At 40.9% G+C, this 26,348-nt stretch overlaps 1 protein-coding gene across 2 annotated transcripts in view; it reads right to left on the bottom strand.

Moving 5' to 3' along the window:
* The window catches only part of slc66a3 (solute carrier family 66 member 3), a 30,913-nt gene extending 4,848 nt beyond the window's left edge, over positions 1-26,065 (bottom strand). The window contains exons 1-6 of one of the 2 annotated variants that reach the window (XM_078399262.1): positions 25,778-26,050; positions 12,769-12,851; positions 11,816-11,885; positions 8,868-8,925; positions 764-884; positions 198-239 (exon numbers count right to left, since the gene is read on the bottom strand). In XM_078399262.1, coding sequence (XP_078255388.1) covers positions 198-239; positions 764-884; positions 8,868-8,925; positions 11,816-11,885; positions 12,769-12,851; positions 25,778-25,923 — 520 coding nt within the window. In that variant the 5' untranslated portion in view covers positions 25,924-26,050. Of the gene's footprint in view, positions 1-197; positions 240-763; positions 885-1,745; positions 1,810-8,867; positions 8,926-11,815; positions 11,886-12,768; positions 12,852-25,777 lie in introns of those variants that run through there. The other variant, XM_078399263.1, reaches the window with a different exon arrangement.
* Between the last annotated feature and the right edge of the window lie 283 nt (positions 26,066-26,348).

Raw genomic sequence — 26,348 nt, 5'->3', positions numbered from 1 at the left:
TAACTTTTCTCATCTGGGACCTTTGCATGAAATAATGCATGAAAATTGCTTCCATTCAAAGAACCATTCTACAAAGTGATTGCCTTTTGGATAAAAGTAATGTTTTCACTATGTTAGAGTTATCTATTTAAATTTAGTAATTCTGAGAATTTGGATTACAATTAGAAGACTTCATATATATCAAAAAGCCTATTCACCTGCAGTGTCTTGGGTGGTCATCAGTGTAGTAAAGACTCGCACTGTGTAAGAGTAATAATAAAATTACAATTCAAAGATTTAATCACATTTAAAAGACAATCAACATCTGAATATTTAGAAAAATCATGCACCATAGGATTAAGTATTTTAACATTCTGCTGCTGTAACTTCTTGCTTCGAGAGTTGTCTATTCTCATGTGCTGGCTGCTTTTCTCTTCATCTTAGCCAGCCATGGTTTTACAAACACTCAATCCCTGCATTTATTAACCTTCATTGATCCCTGTTGCTCTGCTAATACATGTACTCGTTGTGATAACTAAACCAAATAATTATTACAGCACAGGAGACTATTTAGCCCAACTGATTTTGTCGAAGCAATGCAGCAAGTTCCCATCATCATTAGTTATCCTGTGGCCCGCTAAGTCTAATTGTTGACTTGTACTTCTGACAAGTTTAATAATTGTCATTGACAATGTGTAATTTCTTGCTCACTATACAACAAATAACAGTATTATTGAATTTTTTATCTGCTGAGAAATGAGATTTAGTTCAACGTCACACTTACTGCAAGTAGTGTAGATTGCGAAGCTCCATGTCAAGGCATTAACTTGATCAGAGTTCTGGGCCTTCCACAAGGACTGAAGTTGAGCATATTTACTTAATGCACTGATATATGTGGATAGATTCTATAACAAAAGAGTTGATCAAAAAGAAAGTAACTAGTTAATTCCCAAGTACTGTCTCTCTTCAAATCAAATCTGAACCTATGGCATTTACAGATTTCAATAGTAAATGCAGTATTTTTTTCTTATTCATTCTTTAAAGGCCAACTCTGCCTACAAATGAATTCTAAATCAAAGGAGAATGAAGAATACCTCCAGGAATGTTATTCTTATTCTAAATAATAAGAGATGAAAATGATCTGTTAAATCAGTTCATTCCAGCTGCTTACTAATTGATACAATATGTTCAATCAGTGAAGTGCCTTTAACATAGGCTATATTAATTGGATATTTGTAAAAACATTACTTTGGTACTAATGAGAATCCACTGGATGCAAACTGACAATTTGGGAAATTCCAATGAGAAACATACTCAGCAGCTTATAAGATTGTCTACTTTGACAATTGAAATGAAACAATTCTTAAAGTTATTTTATACCTTAAAGTGAAAAAGAATAACCACTTGGATTTCAAGACCCACCTTTGAAAATCACTTTTTTTTCCTCCACAAAATCCCACAAGCAGCCAGACCAACAGTTAATTTTTTGTGCTGTCAATTAAGGATAACTATACATTTTTTTAAAATAACTACTCTTTTGTAAAAAATAAAACCATGAGATCTTTCATGTAATGTGAGGGGACAGGTGCGCATTCAGAGCTGGGCATTGGCTCGCATGCTCACATGGCTGGACTGGGACGTAAGGACATGAGCCGATAATCTTAGGATTCCAAGGCAAGGTTGCTAACGCTGAGCCAAATGTGATGTAATGAAACCCCAGGCAACCCCATTGTTTGACATCCAACTTGCTACATTTGAAACCTGACATCGTCACTTGCATTCCACTTCAGGGCTTCCCTCATCTTCCAAAGTCCACATCAGCTTTTTAGGCTTCGTGTGCAGAGAATAGTGAACAAAAAGAAACAAGAAAAGGTTAAGACAAGAATAATAGAAAAAAAACTGCATGCAAGAAAAAAAAGGTGAGGACAGATTGTAAAATAAAAGTGTGGTGAAACTGTCAATTTCTAAACATTTGTTAACCTGTTTTTTTCTGGTTTCCTGTTTTAACTGAAACTAAAACAGTTGTATTGATGTTTGATAACCAATCATCCTGATATTCTTGATTAATTAAAATAAGAAGATTGGTATGGAAGAGCAATGATTTACACAGCTTTGAATCCTATTGAAATAATTAATCGATTAATGTTCTGGTCTTACATTTAGAGTCATCTCGCATAAATGTACCCTAAAATGGCAACCTATAATGCAAGTTACTCTGGTAATTTTGCATTCTGTCATTGATGACACAAGGGGAAATTATTTTTAAAACTAAAATATCTTATTTTCTGCAGCATGTCAGATTACAGAACCATAATGACTTTCATGAAGGAGGTAGTGGCCTGAGTAATTTTCAATGCCACTTTATCCAGCCTCTCAAGTAACAGGACAGAATCATTAATCAAAGATAATGCATTCAGATCCTGGGATAACAACAAATGAAAAGTGTCCACTTTCTGCTACATTATCATTTTGGGTTTTTCTGTACTGCTTGTTCTGCACCATTTATAATTTACATTGAAGCAAAGTTATGAACTAGACCTTTTGGCTAACTACACTAATCCCATTTGGCTATTAAGGGACCATATCCCTCCATGCCTTATCTAGTGTGTCTAAATTCCTCTGAGGTACTTTTTGTATCTGATTTCACCATCTCCTCTGGCAGGGTGTTCCAGATATCAGCTGCCATGTGTGGGGAAAAAAGTTGTCTCTCAAATGCCCTTTAAAACTCTTCCTTCTCACTTTAACCCCATGCCCTCTTGTTTGTGATACCCCGATCATGCGAGAACAAATTTGACAATCTATCCTCCCATAATCTTGTATGCTCTTTCTGGTCATCCTGCACTCCAGAGAAAACTAGCTCAGTCTATCCAATCTCTCCCCGTAACTTGGCCTCAGCCCCAAACACATCCTGGTGACTCCTCTGTGCATTTTCTCCAGCCTAATTGCAATTCTTCACAACTCCTGGGCAGTCATGTCATATGCCTTCTTCCTCACCCTATCCACTATGGATGAGGAAAGGTGCCACTTTCCAGAAACACTGAAGTTGAACCCCAAGGTCTCTCTTTTCATGCTTTCTTTCTCACCCTAAAAAGTGGAACTATGGATTTGGACCCCGAGGTCTCTGTTCAATGACGGCCTTTATTGCCTTGCCATTTACTATGTGTCCTACCTCTATTTGACTTCTGAAAACGCATCATGTTGTGTCTGCCAGGTTTAAACGCCATCTGCCTATCCTCTGCCCAATTGTCCAACTGATCTTTTTCTGGCTGTAGCCTCCGACAATCTCCATTACCATCAAGCAACAATAACTTTCATGTAATCTGTAGATTTACTAATCATATCTTCCACATTCACATCCAAGTTATTAATATATTTCATATATAATAAAGGTCACTATGGTACACCCCTTGTCACAGTCCCTAAATCATAAAAAACATCCTTCCACCACTACCTTCTGTCTCCTATTACCAGCCAGTTTGGACACAATTTGCCAGTTTGTCAATGCCCTTACTAAATAACATCTACTGCCCTATAGGGATAGCAGGGTCTTGGGTTAACAGCAGGGTCTTGGGTTAACAATCCCTCTGAATGATGGTACCTCTCATTGTACAGCACAGGAACATCTGCTTGGATTAGCTGCCCAAATCTCTGGGACTGGCAGCCACGCAGCATGGTAACAAAAAGAAGTGGACAGACAACAGTAACAAATATGCTTAAGAAGTATTAAAATATTAGTACTTGCAGCAATACATTTCTGGAAGGAAGGCTCAATATTGTTTGGTTACAGATTTAAAGAGGCAGAAATTGTTTAGGTAAGGTGGGGATTAGCACATTTACTGGTTGTAAGTAATGTACTTGGATGGAACAGCTCAATATTCTATTACACCCTCCCTGTTAGTAATTTTGCCTGCTATTATATTCCTAATTTTTATTCACGTCAACCAATATTTCAGTTGGCCACTACTTTTCAGGGGAATTTCCCATATTTGGCTGTATTTTGCAGGGAAAGGAAGAAAAATGTTCCAAAACACACAGAATAATTATTATTTAAGAATACTTGTTTCGGAGAAGGATTCCTGCACCATGGTCATCAGAACAAATGAATATAATCTACAAAGTTGCAGTGCCATTGGAACTCCCACTTAAATTCAATTTCAAGTGTATCAAAAGCTCTTTTTTTGAAAATAATTAATTCCATTTATATCCTCTGTAAATTTGGTTTGGGGCCTTTTTTTCCCCCCAATGTGTCCAAACTTTTATTTTGCTATCTCAGACAAACTGTTGCTGACATCTGAACAACATTGTCCTTCCTAATCTGCTCAAACTTTGGGAGCACACAAAGATTGAGATTTGTGGTGTATTTACTCATTCATTAAGGTGAAAAATCAAATGGTAGTCAAGCGGAAATGTTAAACTTCCACGGGTAAATCATTAACGTACTCATTCTTTTGCGCAACGGTATCTGATGACGAATCAATTGAGGTACATGTAGGAGCCATTTATGCTTAATTCAGTTATTGTCATTGTGTTATGGCTATGTTTTAATATTTCTCGTTTATGTCTTTTTTGCCTGCTTGTGGGTGTGACTTAATGCGTAATGGGGAGTGTCTAGATGGGAGGAGGCTAGTGTGTCGACAGAGGTTGTGGGTCAGTTTAGACTCGGAGGATGGTGAACATACAGTTCTTTACCACACATGCGCTCGCACCAACTATATTTGTAAGAACCATACGGTAATAACTGCAAGAATTTCTAGATATTGTTTGAAGAAGAAACAGTTGATAAAGTATGGAAACTGATGAATTACTCAATGATTTGTGCTACTTTAATAAAACCAATTAATGAAGAAAAGGAGTTTGGAAGATTCGTTTTGTCATATCAGGGTGCGCGACGTGTGCGTAAGCTATAACTACATTTCATCCCCGAGAAGTAATGGCTATCGAAGTGGGATTTCGAGATGGTATAGAAACTGCCATTACAGTACAGTTTACCCTATCCAATGCAGTATTGCTTGGAGGTGGTGAAGTCTCGTGGCAGCGGTGAAGCCCCACGGGTCGACCCGCGGTTCGCGGTCGATGAGAGTGTGGGAGAACCACTGTGGGGAGGGGCGGGGTGAAGAACAATGGAGGACACACCGCGGGGGGACCGCTGTGGGGGAGAGGGAGAACAAAGGAGGAGCCCACAGGTGTACTTTGTAACTTTGTCTGCGCCGTATGTGGCAGCTATCTGCGTACCCTGGGTATGCAAGCATAACCTTTCACTGTGCCTTGTCACAAGTGACAATAAAGTATTCCATTCCATTGAAATATGCAGGTAAGACAGTTTAGATTATTCCTAACAATTATAAATTCATCAGAAACTTCCACTGGAAAAAAATGAAATTTATATAGCATCTTTCACAAATATACAATGACCTAAAGCTTTCAAATGGCGATGTAGTGCTTTTATAATGCAGCCGCTCTGGTAGGTATAGATATTTGTTTTCATCATACTCTCACAAACCCCAATATGATAATGCTGATATCAAGTTTTTCGTTAACTAATGTTGGAGGAATAAATATTGGACATTGCCTAAAATTGAAAAAAATAGCGCAAGATTAAATAAATTTAACGCAATTCTGTTTCAATTGAATATTGCTACTTTTCCATAAACTACTTTGATATCCTTCTGGATATCAGTGGCACCTCCAACTTGTTCTTCCATCTCCTATATTTTATACCCTCACATGACAAGTTCTTGACTCACTTCATGCTAGTACCCTGCTCTTTCTCTTTATTAATAATCTTAAAGCAAGACACAAATACAGTGGCGCTGTAGAGATACGATGCCCTCCCCGTAATGTTTGGGACAAAGACCCATCATTTATTTATTTGCCTCTGTACTCCACAATTTGAGATTTGCAATAGAAAAAAATCACATGTGGTTAAAGTGCACATTGTCAGATTTTATTCAAGGGTATTTTTATACATTTTGGTTTCATCATGTAGAAATTACTGCTGCGTTTTACACAGTCCCCCCATTTCAGGGCACCATAATGTTTGGGACACATGGCTTCACAGGTGTTTGTAATTGCTCAGGTGTGTTTAATTGCCTCCTTCGTGCAGATATAAAAGAGCTCTCATCACCTAGTTTTTCCTCCAGTCTTTCTATTGCAGTTTATCAACATGAGGATCAAAGTTGTGCCAATGAATGTCAAGGAAGCCATTATGAGACTGACAAACAAGAATACAACTGTTAATAGACATCAGCCAAACCTAAGGTTTACCAAAATCAATTTTAGAACATCATTAAGAAGAAAGAGAGCATTGGTGAGCTTACTAATTGCAAAGGGACTGGCAGGCCAAGGAAGAATTCTCTCTATAATAAAGAAAAATCCACAAAAACTTGTCCGACAGATCAGATACACTCTTCATGAGTCACGTGTGGATTTGTCAAAGAACACTGTCCGCAGAACAGAACTTCATGAACAGAAATACGGAGGCTACACTGCAAGATGCAAACCACTGGTTAGCCGCAAAAATAGATGGCCAGGTTATAGTTTGCCAAGAAGTATTTAAAAGAGCAACCACAGTTCTGGAAAAAGGTCTTGTGGACAGATGAGACGAAGATAAACTCGTATCAGAGTGATGGCATGAGCAAAGTATGGAGGACAGAAGGAACTGCCCCAGATCCAAAGCATACCACCTCATCTGTGAAACACGGGGGTGGAGGTATTATGGCCTGGGCATGTATGGCTGCTGAAGGTACTGGCTCACTTATCTTCATTGATGATACAACTGCTGATGGTGGTAGCATAAGGAATTCTGGAGTGTATAGACACATTCTATCTGCTCAAGTTCAAACATATGCCTGAAAACCCATTGGCCGGCAGTTCCTTCTGTGGATCGCAAATGTACTGCTAAAGCAACAAAGGAGTTTTTCAAAGCTAAAAATGGGCAATTCTTGAGTGGCCAAGTCAATCACCCGATCTGAACCCAATTGAGCATGCCTTTTATATGCTGAAGAGAAAACTGAAGGGGACTAGAACGGCACGGTGGCGCAGTGGTAGAGTTGCTGCCTTACAGCGAATGCAGCGCCGGAGACTCAGGTTCGATCCTGACTACGGGCGCCGTCTGTACGGAGTTTGTACGTTCTCCCCATGACCTGCGTGGGTTTTCTCCGAGATCTTCGGTTTCCTCCCACACTCCAAAGACGTACAGGTATGTAGGTTAATTGACTGGGTACATGTAAAAATTGTCCCTAGTGTGTGTATAGGATAGTGTTAATGTGTGGGGATCGCTGGGCGGCGCAGACTCGGTGGGCCGAAGGGCCTGTTTCCGCGCTGTATCTCTAAATTTAAATCTAAATCTAAAACAAGCACAAGCTAAAGATGGCTGCAAGACAGGCCTGGCAGAGCATCACCAGAGAAGACACCCAGCAACTGATGATGTCCATGAATCGCAGACTTCAAGCAGTCATTGCATGCAAAGGATATTCAACAAAATACTAAACATGACTACTTTCATTTACATGACATTGCTGTGTCTCAAACTTTATGGTGCCCTGAAATGGGGGGGACTATGTTTAAACACTGCTGTAATCTCTACATGGTGAAACCAAAATGTATGAAAATGGCCTTCATTAAAATCTGACAATGTGCACTTTAACCACATGTGGTTTTTTTCTATTACAAATCTCAAATTGTGGAGTACAGAGGCAAATAAATAATTGATGGGTCTTTGTCCCAAACATTATGAAGGGCACTGTAGCAACACTACCATACTAAATTTAGTACTTATACTACAAGTGGCTTCTTAAATTTCAAACAAGAATAATAATATTCACTGTGACAGCTTGGTTTGGCTGCATTGCCAGCATTATGAATGAATGAATGAATGAATGAATAAGTTTATTGGCCAAGTATGTGCATATACAAGGAATGTGCCTTGGTGCTCCGCTCACAAATGACACACAAACATACAGTTAGCAATTAAGAATAATGCATAAACACATCAAAACAATAATGATACAACATTACGGTCTCAACATGTGGGTGAAAATAAACCAGAGCAAAAAAGGGACCCCAGACTTTGGTTATTGAGTAGAACTACTACTCATGGAAAAAAAGTTGTTTTTATGTCTGGCTGTGGCTGCTTTGACAGTCCGAAGTCGCCTTCCAGAGGGAAGTGCTTCAAAGATTTTGTGGCCAGGGTGAGAGGGGTCAGAGATTATCTCGCTTCCTGGCCCTTGCAGTGTTTCCTCAGTTGCCACAGGAAGTACATCCTCTGTTGGGCCTTTTTGACTGTGGGGTCGATGGTGGCCCCCCATTTAAGGTTCCTGGAGATGATGGTTCCAAGGAACATAACTGACTCCACAGATGTGACTGTGGTGTTGTTGATTAAGGTCATGTTATGACTAAGGTCGAGGCAACAAGTTGGTTAAACCAGGGATAACAGTATACTTGGGTCAAGATCATTTTACCTATCGATTGCCAGAATACTTTGGCTGGAAGAATTTATATTAATTTAAAGTTTACCACAAATGGTACTTGTGCCATTTATGAGGGGCTACTGTTTTGCAAAACAAAAACACAAAGCCACAAACATCTGTGTCTGTATACAGTATTGCACGCATCCATGGTCTCTCAGTGCAAAACTGATGAAGAATAGCATTGCCTAATGTCAGCATTAAATGTTACCCAAAATAATTCTGCAAGAAGCATTGGTGTTCCAGTTGTAAATGGGTTATGAACTACCTTTACCAGTCAATGATTTAAGATGACCTGTGATTAGATTTACTCTTAAATAAATATACTAGAAATAAACAGATTATACTCCCACACAAGTACATTATTTTGCAAAGAGGCTCTTCACAAATGCCAAACAAATACAACACTTAAAAAATACTTACCATAGCCAAGTCTATAATTAACCTATGGATTGTTAAAAGTCGCCAACCAATGATAAATCTGAACATTGTTTAGGTAGAAACTAAAAATGGAATTCAAGTTGATCACATTTTGCATGTAGAATATTAGGCGGAGATATTTTATCATCAAATACCCAACAAAGGCAGTTTTATCCCCCAAATGTTGTCAAGACACTATACAAATTAAAGTTTTGAATAACACCAGGCAGACTAAGATATTAAGCAATCAAAGTTAACTTTCACTTTAAGGAAGGGTGAGAAAAAAGCAACAAAAACCAGTCAAAGATTGATTTGATTCAAGCTAATATGTAATGTTAATTTTCACTGTCTTGACTTGAATCTTTTCCTTATGTACACTTTATTTTGTTCTTTGCATTTGCTTCAATTCCAGGAACATTCCATTCTAAGTAACACTTTATCTTTAAAGTTACAAAAGATATCTTTAACTTTCCAATTATCAGCCTGAGAGTCTGAATTCATAATTGTAAATATTCCTCTGTTGAACTCTACACATTTTGAACAATATTAATATCTAAATAAAATCTGGCTTTGCCTGGGCACCATCACTGAGAGAATCTGGCACATGTACTTCTGAACAGGTTATCATCACAAAGTTTAGCATGGTTTGATTTCCTTCATCCATTTCTACCATATATTGGCCATTCCTAAGACCATGCACAGTGTGGAATTGGAATAGATATGGAGTTAGGCTGTCTGAATTTCCTGTCAGATGTTTATAAACCATTTACATCTTGATAACAAATCAGCAACAGCGTGGTTACCTTTGCTGCTACAAGCTTTGTATTTCTAAACCAAATTCAAATTGTACAACCATCAGTGAGAATAATTTGAACTCGCATTTTCTGGATTATTCGTATTGGGGTTCTAATTTATTATCAAAACACCCGTTAATCTAACCTGCAGTCTGCACCTTTTCATATCTCTAGATTCCCTCTCCCCTGACTCTCAGTGTGAAGGGTCTCAAACTCGAAATGTAACCTGTTCCTTTTCGCCGGAAATGCTGCCTAACCTGCTGAGTTACTCCAGCATTTTGTGTCTATCCACAGTCCCAAAGTTTGGTATTGCTTTGTAAAAAAGACATTTGCAGTCTTTAATGCAATAACCACAAGCTGATAAAGCACAAATTCTAACCCAAATTGACCGCTGCCTTATTTACCAGGAATCACATGCTTTTTTCCATTTGCTGCATACAACAGAGGAAAGCTTGTTGTTTGACCAATCCATCTCCACTGTCTGTTTCCATGCCCTTTCTTTTTAATTAGTTTTCTATTACTTTTTCAATTGTTCTCCTGCAGACATCTTGTACGTGTTCGTTAACCCCTCTCCAACATTTGCTGAATTCACCCTTACCATGCTATTCTGCACACAATGTGTATTTTCTTTATCTTGGCAAAGGCCCATATTGGCACTTTGCATGGGAGGTGAAGGCCCTCCATTATCCACCATGTATTAACACTTCAACAAGTAACAATTTGCAATTTAAAGTGTAGAAGATAATTAAATAAGTCCCAATTGATATCAATATTTTTACATTATGCATTGATGATAATAATACCACACGAATAAAATGAACATATTTGCGGTGATTAAATATTCACTCTCTCAGCAAACCCGTTTCACAGCAGAGATAGTAATTTTGTTGAAGTTACTCTTGTATCAGCGCCAAACACAGTAAGCACTTTTTCATTCAGTAATGTTTGAAGTCTTCAAAGTATTTATTGCTTCCAGACGTGCATGTTCCTGTTAGTGATGGGCAGGGAGGCTGGGAGTAAGGAACCCTGGACAACAAGAGGAATTGAAGTTCTGGTCAGGGAAAAGGAGGCATGGGCCAGGCATAGACACCTGGGATCAATTGTATCCCCAAAGCAGGAGTTTTGGGAATTGGGGTGCAGACTTAAGAAGGAAATCAGGAGAGCAAGAGGGCTGAAGATAGCTCTGGCAGATAGAATTAAGAGTCAAGAGAGAGAGTCAAGTGTGTTTAATTATCATATGTACCAAAATGGAACTATGAAATTCTGACTTGCAGGAGCACAACATGTTTGTAATCACAGTACTCAATAAATAACAAACAAACAAACCACAAAGTTGAATAAATTAAAATCCCAAGATAGTGCAAAACAAAACAAAGCCCAAATCCCAAGTGAAGGAGAATCCAAAGAGTTTTTACAAGTACATTTTGGAAAATGGATAACAAGGGAGAGAATAGAGCCCCTCTGAAACCAAATCTGTCATCTCTGTGAACTGCAGGAGAAGTACAAGGTCCTCAATAAGTATTTCTCTTCTGTTTTTACCATGGAGAAAGAAATGAAGGCTTGAGAACTTGGTACAGTTAACTTGCATATGAAGATAGATAAATCTCCTGGGACAAGCAACTGTAGACACTGGTTTACAAAATAAGATACAAACTGCTGGAATAACTCAGGGGGTCAGACAGCATCTCTGGAGAACATGAAAAAATTGATAGGTGATGTTTCGGGTGAGACCCTTTTTCAGATTGATTGTGTGGAGTACGGGAGGAGGAGGGGCAGAACAAAGCCTGGCAGGCAATAGGCTGATACAGGTGAGGGAGGATTTGATTGGTAAGGGGTGATTGAAAAGACAGAAAGTGTGAGACGAAAGGATTTGAGTTGCGAATTGTTAATTTGTGAAGTTTACAACCCCCCTCCACCACCACCACCCCAGAATATCTAGTTATCTACGTTACAAAACTGTCAACACAGAAGTGCTCAAATATTTTGGGAGGTCCTGAGGTGAATGTCGCAGAGACGAGCCTGTTTTTGTAACAGAATTCCTGGATCTACCAGTAGTTAAAATGGTCATCAGGTATCAACTTGAACCACAAGCATTAGCTAAAAGAAAAGGATGAGTTACATTAGGATTGCTTGATTTGGATAAAATTGAAAGGATACAGTACTGCATAGGGTAAGGATGTCCCTATGTTTCCATTGTAAAAGAGAATGCACATCAATAAAATAGCATCTGCAAAAGCAAAATATATCAGCATTAGTAATGCACGTAATAGTCAAAATTGTCACAAATTCACTATTGGCTCTCGATCAAAGTTCAGCTACTTATTAAAATTTGGATTGAAGTCATCCAACCAACAAGTGTCAATAATCTTCATTGATGAATCAGTAAAACCATAACCAATCTTTGCTCTTTCAAATGCTGACTAATCATTAACATTTTCTCTTCCAGATTTCATGCAAGAACAGCCGATTTAAAAAATATATATTGTATCTTCACAATATTTTATTCTCTTCCAACCATCTGGACACTGAAAGCAGGCCAAAAGATTTATTCAGCTTATAAGGAGGTTTTTGTTCAGATCTTATGTATCGCATGCTATATTCAATGTCCTTTTTCTTTTTTTCCAACATGCTGGCATCTCTTCAGATAAAAGGCTGCCTCGTCACTGTCAGGCATCTGGTAATCCATCACGGGAGCATGGCAAAGCCGAACCTAACTCATGTAAATCCAACCAATATCCTATCCAGTAAGAATCATTGAACATGGGTTACTAGAAGTACCAGGAAATGAGGGGTGGTGCTTTATCTATTGCAAACACAAGATCTATTCACAGCACCTCATATGCTACCTCCATAGTTGCCAAGGATCAGACTTAGAACCTGTAGGGTTCAATGTTACACAACCTGCAAAACTTCTTTACCCTCAATAGTCTCAGCAGTAGAGGCAGCACCAGCTCTGCTACATTCACAAATTGATCCATTTTATTCCACATACACTGTCGGGATCCTTTTTTACTTTTTCACATAATCAACAATAGGATGGTTCCTTCCTCACTCTGACCACGATCAGCACATTGTTTTTCAGTCTTGTAGTTTGCCAAATCATAGATTACCTTGTGCAATTAGGATTGGATACTCCAAGTATGTTGCCAGTGGGTACTCATAGTAATTTTGGTAAGTCAGGAACACCAGAAACCTAAAATAGATCAAATCAGTTTTTTCTGGTCAGTTAATTTGTATTTGCTTGTTTGAAAGCCCAAAATATTTTCCATACCAACTACGGAAACACTTCACTTCCTTAAACGATTAGCAATAACTAGCTAAAAATTGTCCACCTCAGAGTCACAAAGACAGCCTGAAGTTCAAACATGATTTAAATATAAACACATTATTTCTGGTCAATATCTGCATTCATATATTTTCTCTCCCTTCTGTTTTCATTGCTAAAAACGGTAAAATGATTTAATAGATTGCCATGATGAGATGGCACAACAAATTACTGAGATTTATTATATAGAAACATAAAAGCACAGAAAATAGGTGCAGGAGCAAGCCATTTGGCCCTTCGAACCAGCACCGCCATTCATTGTGATCATGGCTGATCATCCACAATCAGTAACCTGTGCCTGCCTTCTCCCCTTATCCCTTGATTCCACTAGCCCCTATCACAGGTGGAATTAAAATACCATCCAGATTAACAGGTGCGATCCCCTGAATACAAATCTATCTGAAAATGCACTGTGGCCAGGTCACCCCAAGCCCCCACAATCTGCTTTCTTCCAGAGATCCAGGAGCTGCAAGCTGCAGTAAGCAGTACACAGAAGCCTCAAACTTTAGAAGGCCTCTGGTGTTGATTGTTTAATTGAATGATCACAGGATATGCCTTTTGCTGTTAAACAAAACAATGGCGCTGGGGAGATTTTATAAATATGTTAAGGGAAAAAGGGTCCCTCAGAAACCAAAGTGGTCATCAATGTGTGGAACCGCAGGCGATTTACAACGTCCTCAATTAATATTTCTCCTGTTTTTGCCACGGAGAAAGACATAAAGACTTAAGAGCCTTGACATAGTCTTTGATGTCTTGACGTCAATTGGTATTACAGCTGAGGACGTGCTGAATGTCCTAAGCTATCTGTAAGGTAGATAAATCTTCTGGACCTAATTAGATATAGTTAAGGGCGCTGTGGGAAGCTAGATAAGAAAGTGCAGGAGCTCTGGTTGAGATATATGAATCATGATTAGACTGATGAAGTGTCGGAAAACTGGAGGGTGGCTAATGTGTCTCTATTTAAGAAGAGCTGCAAAGAAAAATCTGGGAGCTGTAGACCAGTCATCCTAACATTCCTGCCATAGGAAAGTTACTGGGGAGGTTTCCGAGGGACAAGCATTTGGAAAGGCAGGGGTTAATTAGGGATAGTCAGCATGGTGTTGTGCATAGGAAATCGTGCCTTAAAATTGATGGAGTTTTTGGAAAAAGTAACCAAAAAAGTTGATGAGGACAGGGCCGAAGTCACAGTCTATATGGACTTCAACGAGACCTTTGATAAGATTCAGCATCCGAGGCTGCTCTGGAAGATTAGATTGCATGGGATACAGGGGGAGCTAGCTAACTGGATATAGAATTGGCTTCATGGTAGGAAGCAGAGGGTAGTGGTGGACGGTTGTTATTCGGACTGAAGGTCTATGACTAGAGGTGTGCCTCGGGGATCGGTGCTGGTCCCATATACATCGACAATTTGGATGAGAATGTGCAAAGCATGATAAGTAAGCTTGCTGGTGAAACTAAAATTGGTGGTATCATAGAAAGTGTAATCAAGAATTACAGTGGGATTCATCATCTGGGCAAGATGGGTGAGGAATGGCAACCTTACTATGCTGACCGAGGTGCTCCATCTTAGTTAGTCCCATTAGCCTGCATTTTGCCCATGTCCCTCTAAACCTTTCCTATCTATGTTACTTGTCCAAATGTCTTTTGAATGTTTTATTGTACCTACCTCAAATACTTCATTTGGCAGCTCATCCACAACCTTATGTGGAGAAAAAAAATTCACCCTCGGGTTCCTATTACATCTTTCCCCTTTACCCTTAAACCTCTACCTCTTAGTTCATGATTCTCCTACCCTTTAAAAAAGACAGTGTATTCGCTAGATTCCTTTCTATTCCCCTCATGATTTTATACACCTCTATAAGATCACCATAGACAATAGACAATAGGTGCAGAAGGAGGCCATTCGGCCCTTCGAGCCAGCACCGCCATTCAATGTGATCATGGCTGATCATTCTCAATCAGTACCCCGTTCCTGCCTTCTCCCCATACCCCCTGACTCCGCTATCCTTAAGAGCTATATCCAGCTCTCTCTTGAATGCATTCAGAGAATTGGCCTCCACTGCCTTCTGAGGCAGAGAATTCCACAGATTCACAACTCTCTGACTGAAAAAGTTTTTCCTCATCTCAGTTCTAAATGGCCTACCCCTTATTCTTAAACTGTGGCCCCTTGTTCTGGACTCCCCCAACATTGGGAACATGTTTCCTGCCTCTAACGTGTCCAACCCCTTAATAATCTTATATGTTTCAATAAGATCTCCTCTCATCCTTTCAGCCTTCTGTACTCCAGGGAATAAAGCTTGCCCAAACTCTCGCTATAACTCAGGCTCTTGAGTCCCCTCAGCATCCTTGCTAATTTTCTCTGCACTCTTCCTATCCTAATGACAACTTTCCTATAACAGAACACAATATTCCAAGTGCGGCCTCACCAACATCTTGAACTGTAACATAATGTCCCAACTTCTCTACTCAATCCTATGATTGATGAAGGCCAGGGCTCCTGTAATTTCTTCTCTAGCTTCCCACCATGTCCTTGAATATATCTGATCAGACCCGGTAGATTTATCTACCTTCATACATTTTAAAACTCCAACACCCCCTTAATTGTAATGTGAAATGTCCTGAAGACATCTCCATGAACTTTCCCAAGTTTTCCCATCTCCTTGTCTTCTTGGTCAAAACGGAGCAGAAATATTCAACAGGACATTGCCCATTTCCTATGGCTCCACACATGGATAAGCACTTTGGTTTCTGAGCCTTATCCTTTCTATAGTTACCCTTTTCCCCTTAATATACTTAAACATTCTATTTGGATTGTCCTTAATGTTATCTGCCTGAGTTATCTCCTGCCCGATTTGAATACCACTTTAGCAACTGTTTCTTCATTTCTCTTTACATTGATTCTTCTATCAACATGAGCATCCAAATTTAAATGCCCCAGAAACATTTGGCATTCATCGCTTCAGTGCTGTTCAATGCCATATACATCGTTACCAATTAATTTTACTTAATTTACTGACAATGGGACGGTTGACTTCTGACCAGTACGGCAGTCCCAGGGCTACTCCCTAAGAATTGTTTGTGACTTCAATTTTTCCACAAAGCAGAAATAAGCAAAACCTGAGTGTGGGAGAGGAGCACAGGAACGAACACCTGTGATGGGAGAACGAGCAGTGGCAGCAAGAGCAAGTGACTTAGTGAGGGTGTGAGTGAGTCTGTTCAGCACTCCCAGCTCTGCTCAGCCTGCCCAGGCCCCTGATTGTTGCGGATTGTTCGTATGTACACATCATATCATATCATATCATATATATACAGCGCGGAAACAGGCCTTTTCGGCCCACCAAGTCCGCGCCGCCCAGCGATCCCCGTACATTAACACTATCCTACACCCACTAGGGACAATTTTTTTTTTTTTACATTTACCCAGCCAATTAACCTACATACCATATTTATGTCCATAAATCAAGCATTTGTATACCTGAAGAAGGCCTGTAAATCTACTAATCAATGTAATACAAGCGAAACCACTCTTAAAATAATATCATCAATGAACTTCAATGGGCGGATATAAAATATTAAAGATTGAGGGGAAATGCAAGTGCTTTAATTGACCATATTCCATTTCAAGTTACTGAAATTGCCAGTATAAAGAGAGGAGATGTGAAGCAGACACAGGCACCGGAGATGCTGTCTAACCCACTGAGTTACTCCAGCACTTTGTGTCTATCTTAGGCAAAAGATGGAAGTAGGTGAGGAGGGGGATGATGATGATGGGGAGGGAGGGTGGAGATAGAGACAGGGGCTGGAAGGTGATGAGGAGATAACAATGGGCAGCAGTTTCTGTGATCTGATGTGGAGAGTGATAAATAGAATCACGTAAGGGGGAGGGGATGATGAACAGATGGAACTATTGGAGAAGGGTTAGGAGACTCAATCGGATAAGTGTGTGGGTGACGGGCAGATGGAACCAGCTGGGGAGGGGAAATAAACTAAATAACTAAATACCGGGGGGGGGGGGGTGCTGGGGGGTGGAAAGAATGGGAGGTTGAGAGAATCTGGGTGGTTCAGAAAGATAGAGAAAGGACAGGAACTGTAGGTTAACTGAAATGGAAAATTCAATGTAAATCCCAATGGGTTGTAGTCCATGCAGGCAGAACATGAGGTACTATTCTTCTATTATGTGTTTGGCTTCACCCTGGCAGTGGGGAAGACCTAGGACAGCCCTGTGGAAATGGACAGGTTAACTGACGTGATATCCAACTCTGGAGCTCAGGATGGTCACTGCAGACAGAGTGTAGGTGTTCTAGCAGTTGGTCAGTCTACACTTGGTCTCACCAATGTAGAGGAGGCCACATTGAAAGCAGTGAACACAATGGATAAAATTGGAGGAAGTGCGAGGGAATCTCTGCCTCGCCTCAAAGGGCTGTTTAGGTCACAGAATGGTGATGAGAGAGAAGAGTAGGGAAAGGCGTTGCGCCTCCAAGTTACAGGGGAATTGCCGAGGGTCAGGGAAGGGTGGATCGAGAGTGATGAGCTAACCAGGGAGTCACAGAGAGAGAATTTCCTGGGAAATGCAGTTAAGGTAGCTTGGGGAAGAGATGAATAGTGGTCGAACCATGTAGCAGCTGGCGAAAATGACGAAGAAAGGCGTGTCGGTTACGGAGGCTGATAAGTTGAAAGTTCAGGACCAAGGGAACTCCATCTCTGTTCTATCTGGGTAGAAGCAGTCTGAGAGAAGTGCGGGACATGGAGGAGTTGGAGACCACTCCATCAAACATAGTTGAGGGGAAGCCACACTTCCTGAAAAAGGAGGACATCTCCAATAGATCGCCTCAACCTAAGGGTGGAGACAAAGAAACTGAAAGAAAGGAACAGCATCCTTACAAGAGACAGGATGGGAGAGATCTAGTCTAGGTAGTGGTGGGAATTAGTGGGTGTATAGTAAATGTAAGTGGATTGTTTGACTTCTGAGATGAAGACAGAGAGGTCAAGAAAGCGGTGAAAGGTGTTAGAAATGGCCCAAGTGAATTTCAGGGTGTGATGGAAGTTAGTAGCAAAGTTGGTCTCAATAACATGTTTGTCATTTCTTTATCCATATTCTGTCACTCCATTTCCTTCCCTTCCATGACCCTTACTATTAAGTCCTTTGCAATTTCGAGTCCTTCGACCTGTGTGTCTTCTAGCCATAAACATTGGGTCATAAATATTGCATGAATAATGTTGACCACCAATGCGAGCAAAACAAATTGTGTATATCGTCACTCTAAACAACTCTACATACTGATCACTAAATCTGCCTCCAACACTTCTGCAATTTAAGCCAGTCAACAAAAGTTATATTTTAACTCTAAAAACTATTCTGGTTGTACATTGTAATGTCCAAGACAATCCATGCAAAACTTTTGGCTTCTAGAACAGAATATAATCTAGACAGGAAGGTGCCACTTCCATGTAGATTTTATTCTCCTCAAGAAGGCTTCACTAGTTTAAGGCTTGGGATAATCAATGTTCTTGGATGTAATAATTGATAAAACAAACACAATACACAGCATTCAATTGAGATAAAGTCATTCAGACCAAAGATTATTCTGACACAGTAACAAGAATAGTACCTTGGTGGTATGAAATAAAAATCTTAATGACTAGGCCCTATTCTGAGAAGGGTAAGGGCCGGTTTTCCAAGGTGTGCATAGAGCAGGATAGTTGAAACACTGAGCCAAATTATGCAAGGCAACCTATCTTCCAGGTCATGGCACATTATCCAAGCAAAGTGAATGTATATCACCGCTGGGAACGCAAAAACGGATCAGGGTACGTAAAGTTTCCTGAACTACTTCTTCAGCCATTTAAAACCAAGCATAATTCAGACTGAAAAAATCAGTGCAATAATAACCTTGTAGCCTATAAAAGCAAAATGTGTAAGGCTTTTAGAAGAATGGCTAAGCATGCCAGCGGTGTAGGAGGAAAGGCAATCGACTGCTGGGCGGAAGTGGTGGCTTCCAGAAACATGAACCGTTACACAAGATTCATTCAAAGCAATTGCAGTTCCAGGTATTTTTAAGAAAATCTTCAAAAAGCTAACGCAAACATTAACACTGAGCTAGACCATGTTTATATTCTCCATTTTCCCCCGGTGGATGCTATGGAATACCATTGCCCTTGAATAGAAGCTGGTGTGTTTGGTAATGGAGAAATATTCCTGGGAAATATTCAAAGTATAATGTGCTGCTGGGTGATCTATGTGGAAGGCACAAATAAAAATAGATAATGCTGGATTAACAGCCAGCATCTATGTGGAAACCTTTCCAGTTTTAAGGGTCCTCGATCTGGAATGTTAACTGTTTCGATGACCATACAAGCTGCCTGACCTTGTGAGATCTTCTAGCATTTTCTGTTTTGACTTCAGTTTTTTACTGCAGTGTTTTTGATTACATGGAAGGCTCATTCCTTTAGATGAATGGGTCCTTGATTGGCTTAGTGCTCCCATACCATGCAATGTTTTTTGAGGAAATTAATCTGGTTCTCCCCCTTCTGCTATCATCTCCTGATGGTCATTCTCCAAGGCTGTCAAAGGCATGTTTATCTTGAGCTCTGGAGCTGAGTTGTGTACCTGATCCAGTTAGGTTTCCAAAACATTTCTTCCTAGATATGCAACTCTGATTATACCTCCATCAAAGATTAGCACTCCCAGTGAACTGCACACGACGAGAACTACTCCCGGTGACCAGCGGCCATATCCCAACAGCAGGCCAGGCTCACACGCCGTAGAACCGAAAACCTGCCCAGAGAGGGAAGCCGCGGAGAGGAGGATGGAGGGAGACAGCGACAGATGCTGGACAAAAGGCCTGGTATGAAGAGGGGTCTTGCCTTCCGCGCCCTCAAGGACAGGTTAATTCCCGGAATGGCGGGACTGTCATATGTTGAAAGACTGGAGCGACTAGGTTTGTATACACTGGAATTTAGACGGATGAGAGGGGATCTTATCGAAACGTATACAATTATTAAGGGGTTGGACACGTTAGAGGCAGGAAACATGTTCCCAATGTTGGGGGAGTCCAGAACCAGGGGCCACAGTTTAAGAATAAGGGGTAGGCCATTTAGAACAGAGATGAGGAAAAACTTTTTTAGTCAGAGAGTTGTGAATCTGTGGAATTCTCTGCCTCAGAGGGCAGTGGAGGCCAATTCTCTGAATACATTCAAGAGAGAGCTAGATAGAGCTCTTAAGGATAGCGGAGTCAGGGGGTATAGGGAGAAGGCAGGAACGGGGTACTGATTGAGAATGATCAGCCATGATCACATTCAATGGCGGTGCTGGCTCGAAGGGCCGAATGGCCTTCTCCTGCACCTATTTTCTATTGTCTATTGTCAGCCATGGGAGGTGCCCCCCCAGGGAACAAGGGCTGAAGAGGGCCGTGCAAGGAGAGGGATGTCATTTCAGGGGACGACCGGAATGGAGGTGACGGCTGCAATGGGCCATTGAGGCAAGTTGCAGCTGGGACTGTAAAATGGTGCCAAAATTGTGACTCTTGCATTTGGTCTCAGTGGGGCTGTTCTGTACCATTTGTACTAACCGGGGACTATGCTTATGAATGGTGATAGTCTTGCTGATCTGTATGCAAAAAAAATATTTCACTGTACCTTGGGAGGGGTGATAATACAGGAATCATTGACCCATTGAACTATCATCTCCTTCAAGGCCATCAAAAGCTAGTGATAAAAAGGGTGGCTTTGGCTACTTAAGACCATCTGTCTAGTTTCTTCTTTAAATGTAGAGGCCTGCTTCAATCAATGTGGTGTTGGGAAATATAAATAAACTGTGCAGAGCTGTGTTTCTGTTAACTATCATGTCAATAATTGAATGAAATCTCATGTTTCAAGAACAGCACTGCGGCACTTTAATTTCAAGAGCTGTATATGTTTCACCATCAGGCCTGTGGACTTAAGGTAACATTAAATAAAACAATGACCCGCCTCTTCATTGGGAAAGCACTGAATGTGGAGAGGCATTGCGATTTTTTTTACAGCATAAAACATAGGCTGTTCACCCGAATTTTAATTAGAAGTTAATTAGGGTGAACAGCCATGTGATTCGTTAATGCAACTACTAAATATAAGAAGTACAAGCAGCGATGCCAATGAACCCCTCAATCTCATTTTTCTGCACTGGCTCCAGCCCTCAATTCCCCTGATGTCCAATAATCTATTGACCTCTACGGTTTCCTCAAATTCCCAGAATTTAAGAGACGTCTAAAGGAGACCCTGACAATGCGATCCCTATGTGCAGGTTAATGCAAGCAATATTGCAGAGGACTTCATGGAGGTTTAAAAATCAGCTATTAGGGCTTGGTCATTTCCCAAGAAATTGCAGTGCTGGGAAGAGGAGAATTGTGGGAGCATCTGTGAAGGTAAGGGCTGATAGTTTCAAAATGGAGGGAGTCAGGCTTTAGCAGGGTGGCCATTTTGGAGCGGCCATTGTGAAAGTGATTGCGTTTTAGTTCCATTCAGTAGCAAGTGTTGAGACTTTGGCTTGTGAGGATCGACTGAATCCAACAACAGAAAGCAAAGAACGACACTTAGCTGAGCCAGGCACCTTGTGTCCCGTTTATTCCAGTAGTCCTTTTTACCTACATTCTCACCAATCATAACCCGTGTGCAGATAAGGCCAATTAGTGCATCTGTCCTTGCATTGTTATTGAGCTCTTGTGGCTGGACCTTCTCGTGAGGCTGCAGCCAGCCTGCTAAAGCCTGACTCCCTCCATTTTGAAACTATCAGTGGCAGGCTGCTAAAGCCTGACTCCCTCCATTTTGAAACTATCAGTGGCAGGCTGTATGCAAAACCAACGTAGGCGTGAAGGCGCCACAGCTTCCCCCTCAGCCACCGAGTCATACAAGGCGGTGACTGCCTGACTTTGTCCCACCCCTCTGGTGGGTTGATTTTACGGCCTGATCTTGTTTGGTACTGCAGTGTGGGAGGTCTTTGACAGGAAGTGTTGGGGTCTTGTGACTTCGCCAGTTCGGTGGGTGAGGTAGTCAGTCGGTTGGTTCTCGATGTATGCTGGCTTTAACCGGTCGACGGATACGGTGTTAGTTTTTCCGTTCCGATAGATGACAAACCTTTGGGTAGACTTTGGATGACTTGGTAAGGGCCATCGTATCCTTGATGAAGAGGTCAGAGGACGGCGTCGTGTGGGACCAAAACATGTGTGCAGCGTAGGAGGTCTCTCTCTCTCTCTCTCCTCTACCCACCCTTCCTCTTTCATAAAAATCATTCTTTGACCAACATTGTTATCCACGTTAAGATTTCTGTCTGGAATAAAATGTTAATTTTGTTTGATAGCACTCATATGAAGTGCCTCGAGTAACAGACATTTTCTGTTAAAAGCACTATGTAAATGAAAGTTGTGACATGTTCTCCAATTCATCCTTATGGGAGAAGATGTGACTAAAATAAATAGACCTTTTTCCCCTTCAGAATGGCTGCGTAAAAATTAGTGGAGGTGTGCATATTGAAGAAGGTTGTCAAAAGGATACAGCAGCATATAGGTCAGTTGGAAATTTAAGTGGACAAATGGCAGATGGAGTTTAATCCACACAAGCCTTGGGGGTGTTGCATTTTGGGAGGTCAAATGCAAGAGGAAAGTATACCTTAAATGGCAGAACATGATCATATGAAATGGCAGAACATGATCATAAAAATTAATATAATTAAAAATGCATACAAAAATGATCTGGAGTAAATGTGGTCTCATGATCTTATGAATACTTCAAATCATGGATGTACAGAGGAATCTTGAGGGGCAACTCTATCGCTCCTTGAAAGTAGCAACATAGATGGAAAAGGAATCTTGCATGACTCAGGGCGTTGATATAAAAGTTGGGATGTTGCAGCTGTATATAACTTTAGTTAGGCCGCAGTTGGAGTTTTGATCGCCACATTGCAGCAAAGATATGGGTGCTATGGAGAGGATTCAGAAGAGGTTCACCAGGATGTTGCCTGCATTGGAGGGCATCAGTTATAGAGAAGTTGGATAATCTCGCATTGTTTTCTCTGGAAAGTCAGAGGGCAATAGATGGCATGCCAAGGGCATAGATAGGGTAGGTATATTGTCGTCTATATCTCGGATGGCATTGTCAAATACTGGAGGGCATAGATTTGGTGAGAGGAGGAAAGTTTAAAGGGGATTTCTGGGGCAATTTTTTTTACACACAGAAAGTGATAGGTGCCTGGATTGCACTGTCAGGCATGGTGGAAGCAGGTATGTTGGCAAAATTCAAGAGCCATTTAGGCAGGCACATGAACAGGGAAGGAATGGAGGGATACACACCAGGGGGTGATATTATTTAGACTGGCATAATGATCAGTGTGGCAAGGGGCCCATTCCTGCACTGTCCAATGTTCTATAGAATTAATATTATGAATTACGTTGCCTCATTCTGTATTCTATAAGATACTTGAGAAATAGGAGAAGATAATCTGATATGATGAATTATAGGGTACAATCTGTATCCATTAGCTGCTGTTTTTCCTTTTTCCATGTTACCGCTTCTGCCTATCAAATCGTCAGATTTGTTGAACTGTTCTTCTCTTCCACAATCCGGGCACACCCTCAATTCTACCTCTCTCTCGCTCTCTACACTTTTTTCCCTCCAGTCTCTACTTCCTTCCTCAAACTTCCCTCCCATCTCTCCCTCTTTCATCTTGCCAACCTCCCCCATCGCCAACTTCATGTGGACAGAAGAGCTTGTTATGAGAAAAATTCAAAGTGAATTATTAAAATTGTCTAACAGGGTAACTAACACACAAGAGCACTGACATTTTTTTGCCATCTTGTTGATTTATATAAACTATGCTCTTCTAAATTTAGCTGAAACCTTTCCACTTTGACATGTCAACAGCCTTTTCAATCTTCCATAAACAATCCTCCAGATGTAAAAATACTTAAATATATATATATATGTATAATTAAAACTGCAAACAAAAGTGATCTGGAATAAATATGGAAGCAGGGATTGTACCAAATCATTGAGTATCGGAAATCCTGCCCTTTGTCATTAATAACCCCCTGGACTCCTCCTGCACACATAATCTTGAAGGAATGTTCTGCATAAACAGCCTGATCTAAACATGAGAACACTATCCACAGGTGTGCATTATTAGTAGTAATCAATTAACCTATCCCAACAGAATAGCACAAATTATTCATTGGGAACAAAAATAAGATACACCTCAAAACCAATGGAGGGCTGATATTTGAGCACACTTTTTCTTTATTGGCTGTTTCCATCACCTTTACCTGCCTATTGTGGGTAAATCGACAATTAATCCAGTACTACCTTCAATCTTTTATTGTGCCGTACATTCATCAGATATTTTGGTGAAAGTTCGTGTTCACAGATTAATGAATGCCAGGGATTAGCTATGCAATAGGCAGTGATGTTCTTTTTCTACAATTTCAACTCACCAAGGTTCTAGCTCTCCTTTGAATGTTACGTGGTTCTGTTTCCCTCAATTCTTAAAATATTCTGGGGCCTTGATTCCACATTTCTATTGACCTTTTGTAAACCAGCATCTGCAACTCCTCGTGCCTAAACCTACCAACTTCACTGGAACTTATGCCATTGTGTAACATCTCAGTAAAGTTAGTTTAAATTGTGTAGGTGTATTCATTTTAATAGCATCCAACAGTCCAGAAAATCTGCTATCTGGTGCTACCAAAGCCTGAACTTGCCACATTAATCTGATTGTGGTGCATTAGTGTGATATGGATATCATGCAGAAAGCAGAGCCACTTTTTCTTTTATTGCTTGTGTTCTTCTGAAATATTTCTAATTGCAAAAGAACCAATTATATTCTTCTGCTTGCCTCAGCTTGACGCATTACCAAAACAGTAAGTGGCAACCTCTCGGTGAGGAGTATCATTCCTGTTTAACTAAGGTAGCATTGGTCAGTTTAAACAGGCAATTTATTTATTTTTAAAACCTATTTGTTACAAAGGGACAAAAATAAAATGTGAAGTCTTGTGTTACAGAATAAAATAAAGCCTTATTCAAACCAGCCAACCTCTATCCTTGCCAAAGGATGTTCCAACAAACTTATCGCCAAAAACTTTATAAAACTTTATAAAAGCATCACTTAGATTCATGTGCAGACATTAATGTAACAGCCTTCTCTCCAGAGATGCTGCCTGACCCGCTGAGTTACTCCAGCATTTTGTGTCTACCTTCGATTTAAACCAACATCTGCAGTTCTTTCCTACACTTAATGTAAAAGCCTGCAGATATGAGCTAGCAAAGCAGATCTCAGAAATATAAAAAGGGAAAAATGTGTAAAATGAATCAATTTTTAAGTATGTATCAATGCATTTGAAGAAAAGTACATTTCTGTTAGTTTTCGCGAGAATTAAATCGCAGCTACTCTTTGCAGGTTTGCCAGGACCATTCTGCCTCAGAGCCTAGGGGCATGGGCACCGAGCAGCTCAGGTGCTCAGGCTCTCAATCAGATGGTCAGTCCCCGGGGTAGACACAAAAAGCTGGACTAACCCTTCCCCCTCCCCTCCCCAATCTTTGCACATCCCCCAATCCGGGACTTTCCACTCGTCATTCTAAATTCATGCTCCATGCTATGTTTTATGACTGTTGGTAGACCTATTTGCCTCCTGGGGTAAATGGAGTTCTAGACTATCGTGTCGTGTCGCACTGCACTGGTCGGTTCCCGGGACCAGCAGCTGTCGCCCGGGGACTTCCCGGGCCAGGATTCTGACCGCCGGCCGCCGCCTGTCACTCACTCACTCACTCACCCGACCAGCTCCAGCACCAGGCTGCGGACGCTCAGTCCCCACGCATTCTTTGCGGAGATGACGGTGACAATTTGCGGGAACTTCAGCACCATGCACACTATCAAAGTGGAGGAGTTGGCCAGCATCAGCACGGCCTCCAGCTCCATCCCGGACCCTGAAAAGCCCAATCCGCCCGATGACAAGCTCCTTCCTTTTTTTCCTCTCTTAAAAAAAAAATGGAAATAAAGACGGTTTTCCGGATACGCCTTGAAACGAATTGCGGCCTCTAACGCGATCCGTACTTAGCTGGGGAGGAGGGGAAAAACGCGGACTTTTCTGCTGTTGAGGCTGAATCTGAATCCGGCTCAGTGGCTCCGAGCGGCGGCTGTGTCGGTCTCTGCAACTGAGCAAGTTGGACTCCCTGGAGTGTCTGTTGTAGTTGCAACCAACTTTTAGCGTGGGTTACTTTCTATAACACCCGCCCCAGCATCCTGCAAGGGGTCATCGGTGTCTTCATCGTATTTCATTCCGCACCTCTGCAACGTGCCTATGAAACGTTTTCCTTTTTCCATACAGAACCTGATATTGCCAT

This window comes from Rhinoraja longicauda, chromosome 5 (genome assembly GCF_053455715.1).
Source record: "Rhinoraja longicauda isolate Sanriku21f chromosome 5, sRhiLon1.1, whole genome shotgun sequence".
In the NCBI taxonomy this organism is placed as follows: Eukaryota; Metazoa; Chordata; class Chondrichthyes; order Rajiformes; family Arhynchobatidae; genus Rhinoraja; species Rhinoraja longicauda.
This window is presented reverse-complemented; position numbering and strand designations above follow the sequence as displayed.